At 58.0% G+C, this 17005-nt stretch overlaps 2 protein-coding genes across 2 annotated transcripts in view; one reads left to right on the forward strand and one right to left on the reverse strand.

Moving 5' to 3' along the window:
* LOC134507894 (zinc finger protein 91-like) lies at nucleotides 1-13792 on the forward strand. The gene is made up of 10 exons (XM_063318886.1): nucleotides 1-57; nucleotides 677-851; nucleotides 1740-2476; nucleotides 2766-2860; nucleotides 3151-3504; nucleotides 5884-5999; nucleotides 6603-7347; nucleotides 8779-8931; nucleotides 9719-9810; nucleotides 9907-13792. The coding sequence occupies exons 2-10, from the start codon at nucleotides 746-748 to the stop codon at nucleotides 10905-10907; spliced, it is 3399 nt and encodes a 1132-aa protein (XP_063174956.1). The 5' UTR covers nucleotides 1-57; nucleotides 677-745; the 3' UTR covers nucleotides 10908-13792.
* The window catches only part of LOC134507779 (zinc finger protein 239-like), a 6222-nt gene continuing 2839 nt past the window's right edge, over nucleotides 13623-17005 (reverse strand). Inside the window, exons 2-4 of the mRNA XM_063318646.1 lie at nucleotides 16260-16312; nucleotides 14839-14916; nucleotides 13623-14632 (exon numbers count right to left, since the gene is read on the reverse strand). Of these exons, the coding sequence (XP_063174716.1) occupies nucleotides 13623-14632; nucleotides 14839-14916; nucleotides 16260-16312 (1141 nt within the window). The remainder of the gene's footprint in view (nucleotides 14633-14838; nucleotides 14917-16259; nucleotides 16313-17005) is intronic.

Genomic DNA, 17005 nt, shown 5'->3' on the forward strand with positions numbered 1-17005 from the left:
GTGTCGGCCGCTTCCGGTGGGTCCGGGCCGGGGGGGGGCCTTGTGGCGGAGCGGGAGGTAAACACAGGCCGCGGCCGGGCCTGGAGGGCTCTGAGGCGGGAGCCTGGGGTGGGGGCAGCTTTGTGGGGGGCGTCAGGGTGTTGTGGGGGGGCTTGGGGGGCGCGGGCGTGGGGTGTTGGGGTGCGGGGGAGGGAGAGAGAGGGGGATAGGGGAGGGGGGAGAGTGCGGGGGGGCGATATCGGAGGGATGTGGGGGGGCTTTGGAGGGAGATAGGGGTCATTGGAGGGGTGGGGAGGCCTATGGGGGGATATAGGGGGATATGGGGGGGCATTAGAGGGGTGGGGAGGCCTGTGGGGGGGATATAGGGGGGCATTGGAGGGAGATAGGGGTCATTGGAGGGGTGGGGGGGGCATGCTGGGGGTGGCATTGGAGAGATGTAGGGGTATGGGAGGGATATAGAGGACATTAGAGGGGTAGGGGGGGCATCAGATGGATGTGGGGGGGCTTTGGACAGATATAGGGGTCACTGGAGGGATGTGGGACCCCCCCGAAGAGTGGGGACCTCCCCAAAATCCCCCACAGCGGGGGATGCCCATCCCCAGCTCCTGCATCCCTGTGATGGGTCAGGTCCCCCCTCACCCCCCATCATTTTTCCCCAAAATCCCTTTTTTTTTAGGGGAAACCCCCCACCCCGGGGGCCAGGGGGGTGACGGCCTTTGGGGTTGTCCCCTCTAGGGTTGTCCCCATGGAGGTGATGGCCGTGGAGGACGCTGCTGCGCCCCTCGTCCCGCTCCCCACAGCCGGCGCTGGGGACAGCGCGAAGAGGAACGGGGACAGCGCGGTGCCACCGGGTGAGAGTCCCCGGGGGCTGGGGACAAGGCGGGGGGTTGGATGGTGGCTGAGAGGTGGCTTTGGTGGGGACAAGGGTCTGGGGACACGTGGCGGTGGTGGTTCTTTGTCCCTAAGGAGGGCTCTTGTGCCGGGTTGTGTCCCTAAACGTTCTGCTATGGTGGCCCCAAACCTTCTCCAACATTGTCCCCATTCCTTCTGCCACTGGAACCCCAAATCTTCTGCCACCACATCCTCATTCCTTCTGCCACCGTGTCCCAGTCCCTTCTCCCGCTGTGTCCCCATCGTTGCTCCCACCCTGTTCCTGTCCTTCTGCCACCGCGTCCCCATCCCTTGTCCCACCACATTCTCACCCCTTCTGCCACTATGACAACATTCCTTCTCCTGCTGTGTCCCCGTCCCTTGTCCCACCATGGCATCCCTGTCCCTTGTCCTACCATGTCCCCGTTGTTTCTCCCACCCTGTTCCTGTCCTTCTGCCACCATGTCCCCATCCCTTGTCCCACCACGTTCCCATCCCTTCCACCACTATGACAACATTCCTTCTGCTGCTGCATCCCCGTCCCTTCCACCACCGTGTCCCTGGCGTTTCTCTCACCCTGTTCCTGTCCTCCTGCCACCATGTCCCCATCCCTTCTGCCACTATGACAACATTCCTTTGCCCGCGGTGTCCCCATCCCTTGTCCCACCACAGCATCCCTGTCCCTCCTCCCACCGTGTCCCTCCTCCCACCGTGTCCCCGACCCTTCTCAAGGTCCCTTCTGCCTTGGAGCCTTGACCCTCAGCAGAGGGCACCTCCTGGCTCTTGGCTGACCCTTTCCCCGTCCCCGCTCCATGTGAACCCTCTCCCAGCTGGAAGGGACTCCTGGAGATGTTCCCTCTTCCCAACAGATTTGGGGTCCATCAAGGAGGAGGAGAAACAGCAGCAGGATGCTCCTCAGCAGGAGGAGGAGGAACCGGTGGAACTCCCAACCTCCAGCCAGCAGCTGTCCCCAAGGTCCCATCCCGGGGGATCCCCACCCCCAGGGGACAAGGGGAGGGACGAGGCACCCAACACCTGCCGGGAATGCGGGAAGAGCTTCAGTTGCCGCTCGGCTTTGGTCAACCACCATCGGATCCACACGGGAGAAAGACACTTCAGCTGCCAGGACTGCGGACGCCGCTTCAACCGTCCCTCCCTCCTGGCCACCCACCGCCGCGTCCACACCGGAGAGAAACCCTACGAGTGTCCCGACTGCGGGAAGAGTTTCCACGACGGCTCTGCCCTCCGGCAACATCGGAAAGCGCACACGGACGAACGCCCTTATCGCTGCGAGGAATGCGGGAAGGGCTTCAGGCAGAGATCCACCTTGACCATCCATCACCGCGTGCATTCCGGGGAGAAGCCCTACCAGTGCTCCCAGTGCCCCAAAAGCTTCAAGAGCAAACCGGAGCTGACGCAGCATTTTCAAAGCCACAGCGGCGAGAAACCCTACCAGTGCTCCCAGTGCCCCAAAAGCTTCACGTACAGCTCGGGACTGGTGCAGCACTGGCGGACCCACACCGGCGAGCGACCCTACGATTGTTCCCAGTGCGGCCGGTGTTTCCGCGACAATTCCACGCTGGTTCGGCATCAGCAGACGCACGTTGTTTAGGACAATCGTCCCTACCCAACGCTTGGGAAGAGCTTTTCCAACCGTCCGAGTCTCGCCAAGCTCTGATGGGTGCACACTGGTGAGAAAGATACTGGCCCAGTATCATTACTGGGTCCCACCTGGAGCAGAAACCCTACATTCGCCTGATTTGCCCCCAAAACTTCACCTCCAGCACCCAACTCATCCAGCATCGGAGGATCCATCGCGAGGAAAAGCCGTAGGGTTGCACCGAGCGTGGGAAGAGCTTTCGGCTTAGCTCCGGTTGCATCTCACGTCACAAAAGCCACCGGCCGAAGGTGGGGACAACCCCACCGAAGACCATCCCCATCCTGGTGGCATCTCAGAGCGACCTCCACGTGATGGTGGTCGCACCAAGAGGTAACCAACGTCCACCCGTATCCCACTAGTATTATTTTCCTTTCGCTATACGGTTTTCTTATATATCGAAAGAGGTTTTTAGTGGGTGTTTTTATCAAAAGCCACCCCCATCCTCTGGTTTTCTTGCCTTAGATTCGAGATGAGGCAAAGGGAGGGAGGGGAGACCCATGAGCTTCCCCCAGGAGAAGAGAAAGCACGATCAAATGGGGCGTTTCTCCACCTCTCAGTTGAATTTCTTGATGTTTCCGACCCTATTTAGGGTCTTTTTAAGGGAAGGGAGTGGATTGAAGGAAAATCACGGCCAAAATAAAAGCATTTGCATCTTGGCATCGTGTGAGTATCTCTATGGTGGGGACGAAGCGGGGGCTGTGTGCGTGGAAGAGCCTTTTTTTGGAGGGGGAAAACTCCAAAATTTCCCCAAGTTTGAGGAGCCGGGAGCATCTTCTGCCCCTGGTCGAAGTCCAAATCGGAGGCGTCTCCTCCAAGGGGGATCTTACGGTTGGCGGCTGCTCTCAACCTCCAAACCGAGACGATGAGGCCGATGGAACGATATTTGGGTCAAGTAAGCAAGCTTTGGGTCAACGGAACCTGGTTTTTATGGATGACACTGACTTCCCAGACATTTGTTGGAAGAGGAAGACTTGGTGAGTGCTGGCAGGAAGCGCAAAACCAGTTCATCCCCTTTAAAAATCAGGGAAGGAGGCGGAACGAGAGCCCCTCCCCCCCACCTTGGCTTAACTGGGAGCCCACACTCCTGGCTGTGTTTCAGCTCTGGCTTTAATATTAAATGACTAATTAAGAGCATCCCGCCCTCCCCCACAGATCCACCGTGTCCCAGTTTGGGCTGGGATAGGTTAATTTTCCCCAGTGGTTGCTGTTTTCCGAGCTGATACGAGAGGAATGTCGGTAATGCATATTGTTTCAGTTGTTGCTGGGCGATGTTTGTACTATTCAAGGACTTTTTTCCTCATTTGGTCTATTCTTTTACCATTCTTCTTCTTATTTTTATTTTTTCTCCCGTTCCTGTTCTTCTAAACCCTCTTTTATCTCAACCCCGGATTCATTTTTTTAATTTTTCTCCCCATCCCACTGCTGGAGGGGATGTGTGTGTGACCACATCCCTAGGCTACAAAGCTGGTGAGGGGCCTGGAGGACAAACCTTATGAGGAACGACTGAGGGAGCTGGGGTTGTTTAGCCTGGAGAAGAGGAGGCTGAGGGGAGACCTCATCACCCTCTACAACTACCTGAAAGGAGGTTGTAGAGAGATGGGGGCTGACCTCTTCTCCCTGGTGACAAGTGATAGGACGAGGGGAAACGGGTTCAAGTTACGTCAGGGGAGGTTTAGATTAGATATTAGGAGACATTTTTACACTGAAAGGGTTATTAAACATTGGAATAGGCTGCCCAGGGAGGTGGTGGATTCACCATCTCTGGAGGTGTTTAAAAAAAGGGTAGATGGGGCACTTAGGGACATGGTTTAGAAGTGGCTCTTGTCAGGGTAGGCTAAAGGTTGGACTCGATGATCTTAAAGGTCCCTTCCAACCTCAACAATTCTATGATTCTATGATTCTATGACCAGTTTTGAGGTCCCAGTTGCCAACTGGGCTTAAACCCTCCAGCTCCTAGCTGTGTTTCAGCTCTGGCTTTAATATTAAATGACTAATTAAGAGCATCCCGCCCTCCCCCACAGATCCACCGTGTCCCAGTTTGGGCTGGGATAGGGTTAATTTTCCCCAGTGGTTGCCGTTTTCCGAGCTGATACGAGAGGAATGTCGGTAATGCATATTGTTTTAGTTGTTGCTGAGCGATGTTTGTACTATTCAAGGACTTTTTTCTCATTTTGTCTGTTCTTTTACCATTCTTCTTATTTTTATTTTTTTGCCCGTTCCTGTTCTTCTAAACCCTCTTTATCACAACCCACGAGTTATTTTTTTTATTTTTTTTCTCCCCATCCCGGCAAGGTTATGGCGGGGGGCGGGAGGAGTGACCGGTTTCAAGGTCCCAGTTGCCAACTGGGCTTAACCCCCCTCCACCCCCAACTCCTGGCTGTGGTTTCAGCTCTGGCTTAATATTAAACGACTAATTAAGAGCGTCCCGCCCTCCCCCATCCATGTGCCGTGTCCCAGTGTCCCAGTTTGGGCTGGGATGGGGTTAATTTCCTCCCACTGGTTGCTGGGTTTCAGCTGGTATGACAGGAATGTCAATAATGCATATTGTTTTCCTTGTTGCCAGGCGATGCTTACATTAGCCAAGGCCTTTTTCCAGCTTCCCCCAGAAGCTGAGAAGGAGCATAGACCAATGGAATATTCCGTTCCAGGGACGTCACCCTCCGGATATAAACTGGGGGGGGGGGGGATGGAGGGGGGAGGAATCCGGGATCGCTGCCGGGGAACGTCTGCGGTGAGAGAGAGCCTGGTTCCATTTTACTTTCTCTGTTCTTTAACCGTTATTATGATGATGATGATGATGATTTTCTCTTCCGTTCCTCTTCTTTTAAACCCTCTTTCTCTCCACCCACGAGTTATTTTTGTTAATTTTTCTCCCCATCCCACTGGGACCAGTTGCCAACTGGGGTTAACCCATCCCCCCCCCCCCCCCCCCGCCCCCAAATCCCGGCCATATTTCAGCTCTTCCTTAATATTTAATGACTAATTAAGAATATCCACCCACCCACCTCCCCAAGATCCACCACTCCACCAGCTGCCAGGAGTGGAATTAACCCCATCCCAGTCCACACCGGGACAAAATTGACCCCAAACCAGGACAAAATTAACCCCGTCCGACTCCAAACCGGGACAAAATTAACCCCAAACCAGGACAAAATTAACCCCGTCCCAGTCCAAACCAGGACACCCCACACTGGGGCTGCCCGTCCCCAGCTCCTACATCCCAGTGACGCCCCGCGGTGGGTCGAGACCCCCCTCACCCCCCATCATTTTTCCCCAAAATCCCTTTTTTTTTAGGGGAAATCCCCCACCCCGGGGGCCAGGGGGATGACGGCCTTTGGGGTTGTCCCCTCTAGGGTTGTCCCCATGGAGGTGACGGCCGTGGAGGACGCTGCTGCGCCCCTCGTCCCGCTCCCCACAGCCGGCGCTGGGGACAGCGCGAAGAGGAACGGGGACAGCGCGGTGCCACCGGGTGAGAGTCCCCGGGGGCTGGGGACAAGGCGGGGGGTTGGATGGTGGCTGAGAGGTGGCTTTGGTGGGGACAAGGGTCTGGGGACACTTGGGGGTGGTGGTTCTTTGTCCCTAAGGAGGGCTTTTGTGCCGGGTTGTGTCCCCAAACCTTCTCCTATCGTGTCCCCAAACCTGCCTCTGTGTCCCCAACCCTTTTCCCATGGTGACCCCAAACCTTCTCCCGCACGATAGCCCTGTCCCTTTTGTCACCGTGTCCCCGTCCCTTCTCCCACTGTGGCCCCTCCCTTCTCCCACCACGTCCCCATCTCTGTTCCCACCGTGTCCCCATCCCTTCTGCCGTGGTGTCTCCAGTGCTGCTGCCATCATGTCCCCATCCCTTCTCCTGCTGTGTCCCCAACCCGTCCCACCATAGGCCCATCCCTTCTCCCGCCGTGTCCCCAACGCTTCTCAAGGTCCCTTCTGCCTTGGAGCCTTTATCCTCTGCTGGCACCACCTGGCTCTTGGCTGACCCTTTCCCTGAATCCCTGCGGTTCCCCGTCCCCGCTCCATGTGAACCCTCTCCCAGCTGGAAGGGGCTCCTGGGGACCTTCTCTCTCCCCAGCAGGTTTGGGATCCATCAAGGAGGAGGAGAAACAGCAGCAGGATGCTCCTCAGCAGGAGGAGGAGGAACCGGTGGAACCCCCAACCTCCAGCCAGCAGCTGTCCCCAAGGTCCCATCCCGGGGGATCCCCACTCCCAGGGGACAAGGGGAGGGACGAGGCACCCAACACCTGCCGGGAATGCGGGAAGAGCTTCAGTTGCCGCTCGGCTTTGGTCAACCACCATCGGATCCACACGGGCGAACGCCCCTTCAGCTGCCAGGACTGCGGACGCCGCTTCAACCGTCGCTTCAACCTCACCACCCACCGCCGCATCCATACCGGTGAGACACCATTCCAGTGTCCGGATTGCGGGAAGAGCTACCACGACAGCTCCACCCTCCGACAACATCGGAAGACGCACACGGACGAACGCCCTTACCGCTGCGAGGAATGCGGGAAGAGCTTCAGGCACAGATCCACCTTGACCATCCATCACCGCGTGCATTCGGGGGAGAAGCCCTACAAGTGCCCCGAGTGTCACAAGAGCTTCACCAACAGCTCGGGGGTGGTGAGGCATTGGCGGACCCACACCGGCGAAAAGCCCTACAAGTGTTCCGAGTGTCACAAGAGCTTCACCAGCAACCTGGGGCTGGTGGGGCACAGGCGGGTCCACAGCACCGAGAGGCCCTACCAGTGTTCCCAGTGTCACAAGAGCTTCAAGAGCAACCCGGAGCTGGTGCGGCACTGGCGGACCCACACCAGCGCTTGACCCTACGGTTCTCCCAACGTTTCCTCAACATCTCCACGCCGGCCGAAGACGGGGGACAACCCCACCAGGGACCGTCCCCATCCTGGTGGCATCTCAGAGCGACCTACACATGATGCTGGTCGTACCAAGGGGTAACCAACCCATCCACCCACGTCCCCACCGGCTATTATTTTTCTTTCCCTACACGTTTTTATATAAAAAGGGTGTTTTTTTGGTGGGCTTTCATAAAAAAGCCGGCCCCATCCTCTGTTTTTCTTGCCTTAGATTCGAGATGAGGGGGAGGGAGGGGAGACCCATGAGCTTCCCCCAAGATAAAAGAAATCGAGTTTAAATGGTTTTTTTTCCTCCATGTCTCAGTTCAATTTCTTGACGTTTTTAGCCCCAGTTGGGGTCAGCCAAAAGCCAGATGGTCCCAGCAGAGGATCAGGGCTCGAAGGTAGAAGGGACCTTGAGGAGGGATGGGGACGTGGTGGGAGGAGGGATGCGGACGTGGTTGGAGACGGGATGGGAGGAGGGACGGGGACGTGATGGGGACATGGTTGGAGAAGGGATGGGGACGTGATGGGGACACGATGGGAGGAGGGATGGGGACACGATGGGAGGAGGTTTGGGAACGTGATGGGAGAAGGTTTGGGGACATGATGGGAGAAGGGATGGAGAGATGGTTGGAGGAGGGATGGAGAGACGGTGAAGGTTTGGGGACGTGACAGGAGGAGGGATGGGGACACGATGAGAGAAGGGATGGAGACATTGCTGGAGGTGGGATGGGGACGCGGTTGGAGATCCGTCTCCCCTTTCCAGAATTTCATCGAGTATTTTATTACTATAAAACAACCCCAAAGAGGGATCAAACCCCACTTGATTCCCCACATGATTTTCCAGCCCCTCATGGCTGGATGTTGATGCCGCGACAGGGAAGAGCAGACGCCGATTTTTGGCTCTAAATCTCCCTAAACCGGCACGTGTGTGTGTGTGTGTGTGTCTGCCGTGTACATGCCATTTACACGCCATTTACGTGCCATTTACAGGCCTTTGTGTGCCCAGGCGAGTGTGTCTGTGTGCGCACACGCGTGTGGGGCTGGACGTACACGCCTGTAGCCCCTCCAGCCGCGCCCCGGGGGCTGTGGACACACGCGTGTGTGGACGTACAGCTGCCCGTGTGCCCGTGGGGGGTGTCTGTGGGCACACGCGGGTCTATAGGGGTCTATAGGGGCCTATAGGCCCCAAGGCGGCCTCCGCCCGCCCTCAACGGGGGGCCCAGCCGGCGGCCGCCATCTTGAAGCGCGGCGGCGCCGTAACACAAGATGGCGGCGGCCGCGGCGGCCTCTCCCGCCTCCCCCGCCGCCCTTTCCCCGCCGGGCGGCTTCTCGCTTCCCCCGGACTCCCCCGCCCGGAGGCTTCTCGCTCCCCGGGACTCACCTCCGCGCCAGGCATAAAGCCGCCGGGCACCGGGCGGGCAGCGGAGATAACGAAGGGCAGCGGCGGGGTGCAGGGGGTCGCCATGTTGTACGTCGGGAGGAGGAGGGCGGGCACTTCCGGTTCCGGTGGAGCCGGGCTGTCGGGGCGGTGTGGCGGAGCGGGAGGTAAACAGAGGCCGCGGCCGGGCCTGGGGAGGTGTGAGGGGGGGGCCCTGGGGTGGGGGGAGCTTTGTGGGGGGCTCAGGGTGTTTTGGGGGGTGCGGGTGTGGGGTGTTGGAGCAGGAGGGGGGGAGCCGTGGGGGAGAGAGATATAGGGGGACATGGTGAGGAGAGTGTGGAGGGGTTTAGGGGTCACTGGAGGGGTGGAGGCCATATTGGGGGGGCACTGGAGGGATATGGGGGGGCCGTTGGAGGGTTGTAGGGGTCACTGGAGGGATGTGGGGGGCATTGGGAGAGTAGGGGGGCATATTGGGGGGGCCTTTGAAGGATGTGGGGGGCATTGGAGGCGTGGGGGGGCATATTGGGGGGTCGCCAGAGGGGTTGGGGGTGTATTGGGGGGCACTGGAGGGTTATAGGGGTCACTGGAGGCATGTGGGGGGGCACTGGAGGGCTGGGGGGGGCACTGGAGGGATACGGGGGACATTGGAGGGCTATAGACTACAAGAGGGGACCCCCAAATAATCCCAGGGATGGGGGGGCACTGCGAATGGGGACCCCCAGTTCCTCATGAGGGTGGGCACCCGCAATGGGGGACCCCCAAATTTTCCCTGAGGGAGGTGAGCTGAGACCCCAGCACCTTCCAATGACCTCCAGCCCCACACGATGTCCATCCCCCCCCTGTTTTGGGGTGCCAGGGCAGCCCCTAAAGCCAGGGTAAGGTTGAGGGGGGGGGGCCCAGCTCCATGGGTCACCCCCCCATTTTCACCTTGCCCCCCATTTTTGCCCCCCGCAGGTTTGATGTCACCCTCCCCCAACCACGGATGGAGCTGGGAAGAGACCCACCAGCCTCCCAAAACCGGGAGGAGAGGGGTGACCCCCCCACAAGTGGGTTTTTCTGGGGTTGAGGGGGCTTTGGGCTGTTTTGTCCCCCCCCCGGGCTCCTTCCCCTCCACAGTCACCCCACTGTGGCTTCTTTTACAGGCACGGGGGGATTCCCACATCCACCCCCCCTGAGAGAAGCCACAATGGGGGATTTGGGGGTGTCGCTTCCCCCCGGACGCCCCTACAGGTGCTGCGAGTGCGGGAAAGCTTTCGGCAGCAGCTCGGCGTTATTGACCCACGGCCGCATCCACACGGGGGAAAAACCCTATAAATGCCCCGACTGCGGGAAAAATTTCACCCGGGGTTCGACGTTGGTGAATCATCGTAGGATCCACACGGGGGAAAAACCCTATTTTTGCCAAGAATGCGGGAAAAGCTTTAGGAATGGGTCAACTTACATCCGGCATCGGAAAACCCACAGGGGTGAAGAACCCGACGGTTACCCCGATGGCGGGAAAAGTTTTAGCGATAATTCTTCTTTCGGGCGAGGTGTAGGTGGTACGCCCTACGTTTGTCGGGATTGCGGGATCGATTTTATCTGGAGTTCGGCTTTAATTCGGCATCGGCGGATGCACACCGGCGAGAAACCCTATAAATGCCCCGATTGCGGCAAGAGTTTCAGCGATAATTGGGTGTTATCGCGGCACCGCCGCGTCCACACGGGCGAGAAATTCTACCCTTGCGCCCAATGCGAGAAGAGCTTCAACGACACCTTCTCGTTGACGCGCCACCGACGCGTCCACGACGGGGAAAGACCCTACCGGTGTCCCCAGTGCGGGAAGAGCTTCGTGGACAGCTCGACCCTCATCGATCACCAACGCATCCACACGGGGGAACGACCTTACGCCTGCCCCGACTGCGGGAAGAGGTTTAATCGAAGCTCCAATTTGGTGACCCATCGACGGATCCATACGGGCGAGCGACCCTATAGCTGCCCCCAATGCGGGAAGAGCTTCAGCCGCAGCTACAGCTTGGTGACCCACCAACGCATCCATACGGGCGAGCGACCCTATAGCTGCCCCCAATGCGGGAAGGGCTTTTACCAGAGCTCGCTTCTTGCCCGGCATCACCGTACCCACGGCAAGGACCGCCAAAAATGAAGGGGGAAGGTCAAAGTCACCCCATTTTCCAAGCTCCGGGGCCACCAATGATGCTTTCTCCAGCTCCTCAGGGACCGGGAACCGGCGTCAGCTCAGGAATTTGCCAGTATTTTAACTTTAAAACTTTTTCTCAAGCACCTTCAGGTTTGGTTTTACCAAAATATTTTCATTTCCCAGCCGATACTTTCATGTTAATATTTTTTTTCCAGCACCTCCAAGTTTGGTTTTACCAAAATACTTTTAATTTCTCAGCTGATATTTTCATTTTAATGCTTTTTTCCAAGCATCTTTTAGGTTTGGTTTTACCAAAATATCATAATTTCTCAGCCAATATTTTTGTTTTAATACTTCCCCCCGCCCCAGCAACTTTTAGGTTTGGTTTTACCAAAATAAGGCCAAAAAAAAAAAGTCTTTATTATGGTGACACCCTCCTCAAGGGACAAAGGCAGGATGGGACTCGGCAATTTTTTGGGGGGGGAAATCAGGTCCATGGAGGATTTTCGGATCATTTTAGGAGATTTTCAAGCTGTGCTGAAGGAAAGGGGGTTACAAAGTGGGATTGAGTCATCTTGAGGTGAAAAAACCACCCATATTTCTCCTCCTGGATGCTGATTTAGGGAGATTTAGACCCAAAAATTGGGGTCTGTTTTTCCCAATGAAGTGTCAACATCCGACCGTGGGGGCTGGAAAACTTGGGGGGAGGGGGAGGAATAACCTGAGGTTCGATCCCACTTTGGGGTTATTTTATATTAATAGAACACTTAATAAAATTGTATAAAGGGGAGACGGGTCGATCCCTCTCGGCTTTTGGGGTGCAAAGTGATGGAGAAACTTCTGGGTGCTGCCAGGTTGGGACCCCCCCCACTCCAAAATACCCACCCTGGGGTGTAGCGACGCTCCTTCCCCCCGTGAGGGGGCTGAATTTGGGGGGTTCCTAAAAGGAACAACCTTTTGGGGTTGTCCCCGTGGAGGTGATGACCATGGAAGATGCTGCTGCACCCCTCGTCCCGCTCCCCACAGCCGGTGCTGGGGACACCATGAAGAGGAACAGGGACAGCGCGGTGCCACCTGGAGCAGAAACCCTACATTTGCCTGATTCGCCCCCAAAACTTCACCTCCAGCACCCAACTCATCCAGCGTCGGAGGATCCGTCGCGAGGAGAAGCCGTAGGGTTGCGCCGAGCGCGGGAAGAGCTTTCGGCTCAGCTCCGGTCACGTCTGGCGTCACAAAATCCACCGGCTGAAGATGGGGACAACCCCAGCGAGGACCATCCCCATCCTGGTGGCATCTCAGAGCGATCTATGCATCATGGTCGTCGCACCAAGAGGTAACCAACCCATCCACCCGCGTTCCACCAGCTACTATTTTTCTTTCCCTACATGTTTTTATATTAAAAGGGTGGGGTTTTTTGGGGGGGTTTCATAAAAAGCCGGCCCCATCCTCTGTTTTTCTTGCCTTAGATTCGAGATGAGGGGGAGGGAGGGAGGGGAGACCCATGAGCTGCACCCAAGATAAATGTCGGTCAAATGGGTGTTTTCTCAATGTCTCGGTTCAATTTCTTGATGTTTTCAACCCTATTTAGGATCTTTTAAGGCAAGGGCGTGGATCGAAAGAAAATTGGGGCCAAAATAAAAGTATTTGTCTGTTGGCATCGTATCCGTGTGGGTGGAAGAGCCTTTTTTGGAGGAGAAAACTGAAAAAATTCCCCAATTTTGGGTGGGCCGAGAGCATTTTTTGCCCCTGGAGGTTGTGAGACACCCCCCACACACCCCACACACCCCCCCCCCAGGAAGCAGCTGTGGGGTGGGGGGCCTGGGGTGGAGGCCCTGGAGTTGGGGATGGGGCTCTCCATCCCTCTCCATTTCCCTTGGACAAGGATGGGGGTTCAGCCCAACCCATGGATGAGGTTTCTTTGACGCCGGTGGTTCTGTCGCGTCCTTCCAAACTGCGGCCACCACGAGACCCCGTGGCCTCCTCACCCTCTACCTCACCATGGACGTGTCCCCCCACTCCCATCCTTGCAGAACCGCTGGGAAAACTCAACCCTAGAGATGGCCGACGCCCAGCCTGGATGAAAAACGAGCTTTTTTGGGGTTCAACGAGGCCAAAGCAAGGAGCCGAGTGGAGGAAAAGTTTATCGCAGTTGAGTTCTGGTTTATTTTCGGGGAGCAAGAGCAGGAGGTAGAGTTGGGCCGTGCCCATCTCCATCCCGAAGATGTTGCTGGAGCTTCTCCTGAAGCCCTTTGGCCAACTCAAGAGTTGATTCATCCAAAGACGAACCGTAGATGGGCAGGACAGAGGTTGCACCACCAGATACCATCACGTGGAGAAAAATAAACAGTAAACATGGAAGAACTGGGCCTGGTGGGTCCCGAGAGGGTTGTGGGACCTTTTTCATCCCATTTCTTCCTTCCTGAAGAAGCTGAGTCCCCAGTGGTGTCTTCAAAATTTTGCTCTGTGCCCAAATCCAGCCACCATTTGGCTGTGGAAGAAGCCCGTGGTCCATCTGGTCTTGCTTGATGCCACCAGAAGAAATTATTGGACCGAGCAGATGTGACTTTTGAGGGTCTAAAGCCGATGAGTTCACTCTTCCCAATGATCTTCTGCCGTTGGCTTGCTGTTGGATGTTCTTACCTTCATCCAGGTCCCTCTGGGGAATCGGGAAGATGTGGGGAGCACCAACCAGGTCTCTACCCAACGTGGGTCACCAAAACTCTACCCAACATGGGTCCTCCGATGGGTAATAAAGTTGGAACAGCGGATAAAGCTCTTCCCGCAGTCGGGACACTCATAGGGCTTCCCTTCCCGGTGGGTCCTTTGGTGTTTAATCAAGGCGGAACTGACGGTGAAGCTCCTCCCGCACTCGGGACACTCGTAGGGCTTCTCCCCGGTGTGGATGCGTTGGTGGGTCATCAAGTTGGAGCTGCGGTTGAAGCTCTTCCCGCAGTCGGGACAACGGTAGGGTCTCTCGCCCGTATGCGTCCGCTGATGCCTGATGAGATCCGAGCTGTTCCTAAACCACTTCCCGCAGTCAACGCACCGGTAGGGCTTCTCCCCGGTGTGGACGCGCTGGTGAATGATGAGGCTGGAGCTCTGGCTGAAGGTCTTCTCGCACTCCTCGCACTTATAAGGTCTCTCCCCGGTGTGGATCTTCTGGTGGCGGATGAGGTAGGAGCTGACGCTGAAGCTCTTCCCGCACTCGGGGCACTTGTAGGGTCTCTCCCCGGTGTGGGTGCGTTGGTGGGACGTGAGGTTGGAGCTTTGGTTGAAGCCCTTCCCGCAATCGGGGCACTTGTAGGGCTTCTCGCCGGTGTGAAGACGTTGATGGGTGATGAGGGTGGAGCTGTCGCTGAAGCTCTTCCCGCACTCGGGACACTTGTAGGGCTTCTCCCCGGTGTGAAGACGTTGATGGGTGATGAGATGGGAGCTGCGGCTGAAGGTCTTCCCGCACTCCAAGCACTTGTAGGGCTTCTCGCCGGCGTGCAACCGCTGGTGAACCACCAAGTTCGAGCTCCGGCTGAAGCTCCGGCCGCATTCCTCGCAGATGGTGGGTCTTTCCTCCTCCCAGTTTCGGGGGGTGGGTTTGCAACCTCTCCCCGGGGGGTATCTTCTGGGTTTTTCCACCCTGTTGACCTCCTGTTCCATGGAATCCTTCAAAACGGCCTCTTCCGCGAGGTTCTGCCGGTGGGGTTTCTCCTCCAGCTTCTCCATCCTCATCTCATCGCCTGCTGGAGGAAGGAAGAAGGAGAAGATGGAGATTTCCATCCGTGCCAGAGGGAAGGAGAAGGAGATCCTCCTCCCGAATCCATCTCCAGGAGGACGGCGTCAGCAATGGGGATGTTCTACAGCCAGAAGCGATGCTCAGCTGGAAGACGGAGGAAGATGGAAGACGGAAAAGAGAGGATGAAAGGTCAAGTGGATTCCTCCTCACCTGCCTGGGTGTCTCGTAGCAGCTCCTCTCCCTCGCAGCTTCCTCCTCGATCTGGCCAAGCTTTGGGAAGGAGAAATCCTGGTTTTGGGGGGAAAAAAAACAAGCTGTGAGAGCGTTGCCCGGGTTGGGTGGTAGGTTGTTCCTGCCCAAGTCCATCCCTACTGGGAAGTCACTGGGCAGGACACCGGCAACATCTTGTGTCCATAAAAGCCTGAAGATACAGCCCATAAAACCCTTCAAAACACCAAGATACAGCTCAAAACCTCCTAAAACACCAAGATACAGCTCGTAGAACCCTCCAAAACACCAAGATACATCCCAAAACCCTTCAAGAAGACCAAGATATGTCCCAAACGCCCTCCAAAACACCAAGATACCACCCAAAACCCTTTGAGAAGACCAAGATGAAGCCCCAAAACTCTCCAAAAGACCAAGATACGGCCCAAAACCCTTTGAGAAGACCAAGATACAGCTCAAAACCCCCCAAAACACCAAGATCCAGCCCAAAAACTCCTGGGGCTCCCCCCTCTCCAGGGTCCTGGGGGTCCCCCAACTCCAGGGTCCCCCCACTCTGGGATCTTGAAGGTCCCCCAGCTCCGGTGTTACCCCTTTCTGGGGTTCTGGGGGTCCCCCAGCTCCGGTCTCCCCCCACTCCAGGATCCCAGGGGTCCTTATCCCATTCCCCCCGCTCTCGGGGGTCCCAGAGCTCCCCCCTCTCCGGGATCTCAGGGGTCGGTGGTCCCCCAGCTCCGGTCTCCCCCCACTCTGGGATCCCAGGGGTCCCGATCCTGGTGTCCCCCCCGCTCTCAGGGGTCCCGGGACTCCCCCCTCTCTGATCTCCCCCCACTCTGGCGTCCTGGGGGTCCCCCAGCTCCAGTCTCCCCCCTCTCCGGGGTGCTGGGGGTCCCGGGGCTCCCCCCTCTCTGCTGTCCCAGGGGTCCCCCGGCTCCAGTCTCCCCCCACTCCAGGATCCCGCGGGTCCCAGTCCTGGGGCTCCCCCCGCTCCAGGATCCCAGGGGTCCTGATCCCAGTCCCCCCCCTCTCGGGGGTCCCAGGGCTCCCCCCTCTCCGATCTCCCCCCATCTCGGGGGTCCCAGGGGTCCCCCGGCTCCGGTCTCCCCCCACTCCAGGATCCCGCGAGTCCCAGTCCCGGGGCTCCCCCCTCTCCAGGATCCCAGGGATCCTGATCCCGGTCCCCCCCCGTCTCGGGGATCCCAAGGATCTTGGGGCTCCCCCCTCTCTTGTCTCCCCCACTCCAGGATCCCGGGGGTCCCGATCCCGTTCCCCCCCCCCCGTCTCAGAGGTCCAGGTCCCCCCGCCCCCCCATCTCCAGGATCCCGGGGGTTCCGATCCCGGTCCCCCCGTCCCCCCCCCCCATCTCCAGGATCCCGGGGGTCCCGGTCCCCCCCCCGGGCCGGTACCGGGCGTTCGCCGTGGGGCTGCGGCTTGACAATGGGAGCGGCGGCGGCTGCTGCTGACCCAGGAAGGACAACCCCCAACGCGGGGGGGGGGACACACCACCACCCCCCCCCCCCCCCCAATCCCTTCCCCCCCCCCCCCATCCCTCCCCCCATCCCTCCTGCCCCCTGCCGGCAGCCGGGCGGGCGTTTGTCGTCGTCCCCCCGCCCCCTCCCCAAAAATAACGCCACTTCCCAGGGACACCCCCCCCCCCCATCATCCCCCCAAGGGGGAGTTGTAGATGCTTCAACCCCCCCCCCCCCCCCAAAAAAGAAACCCACCCCCAAGGACCCCCCCAATTCCCCCCCAAGGGATATTTGAGGCTCAAGTCTGGAGCCCTGCAAGCTCCAAACATCCTCCCCCCCCCCCGCGCCAAAAATACCCCCTCCCCGCCTCCAATATCCCCCCCCCCCCCCCAAAAATACCCCCTCCCCGCCTCCAATATCCCCCCCCCCCCCAAAAGTCTGGAGTCCTACAACTCCAAAATTGCCCCCCCCCCCCCGCAAAAAAAAAAAAATCACCACCAGGGACCCCCCCCCAAAGGGTATTTGGGACTCCACTCTGGAGTCCTACAAGCTCCAAAATTGCCCCCCCCCCCCAAAAAAAAAAACCAAAAACCACCTCCAGGGACACCCCCCCCCCAATTTCTGCCCCAGGCTGAGAACTGACGGCTCATCACAGCCATGAGAAGCTCCACCACCCCCTGGGC

This window comes from Chroicocephalus ridibundus, chromosome 28, assembly GCF_963924245.1.
Source record: "Chroicocephalus ridibundus chromosome 28, bChrRid1.1, whole genome shotgun sequence".
Classification (NCBI taxonomy): Eukaryota; Metazoa; Chordata; class Aves; order Charadriiformes; family Laridae; genus Chroicocephalus; species Chroicocephalus ridibundus.

What these genes read in the sequence shown, in the direction of transcription:
- LOC134507894 (XM_063318886.1), top strand. Translation starts at nt 746, where the DNA reads ATGGAGGTGATGGCCGTGGAGGACGCTGCTGCGCCCCTCGTCCCGCTC. An exon ending in GGACAGCGCGGTGCCACCGG is followed by an intron (nt 852 to 1,739) that starts GTGAGAGTCCCC and finishes TCTTCCCAACAG; the next exon opens with ATTTGGGGTCCATCAAGGAG. An exon ending in TGTTGGAAGAGGAAGACTTG is followed by an intron (nt 3,505 to 5,883) that starts GTGAGTGCTGGC and finishes TGTCCCCTCTAG; the next exon opens with GGTTGTCCCCATGGAGGTGA.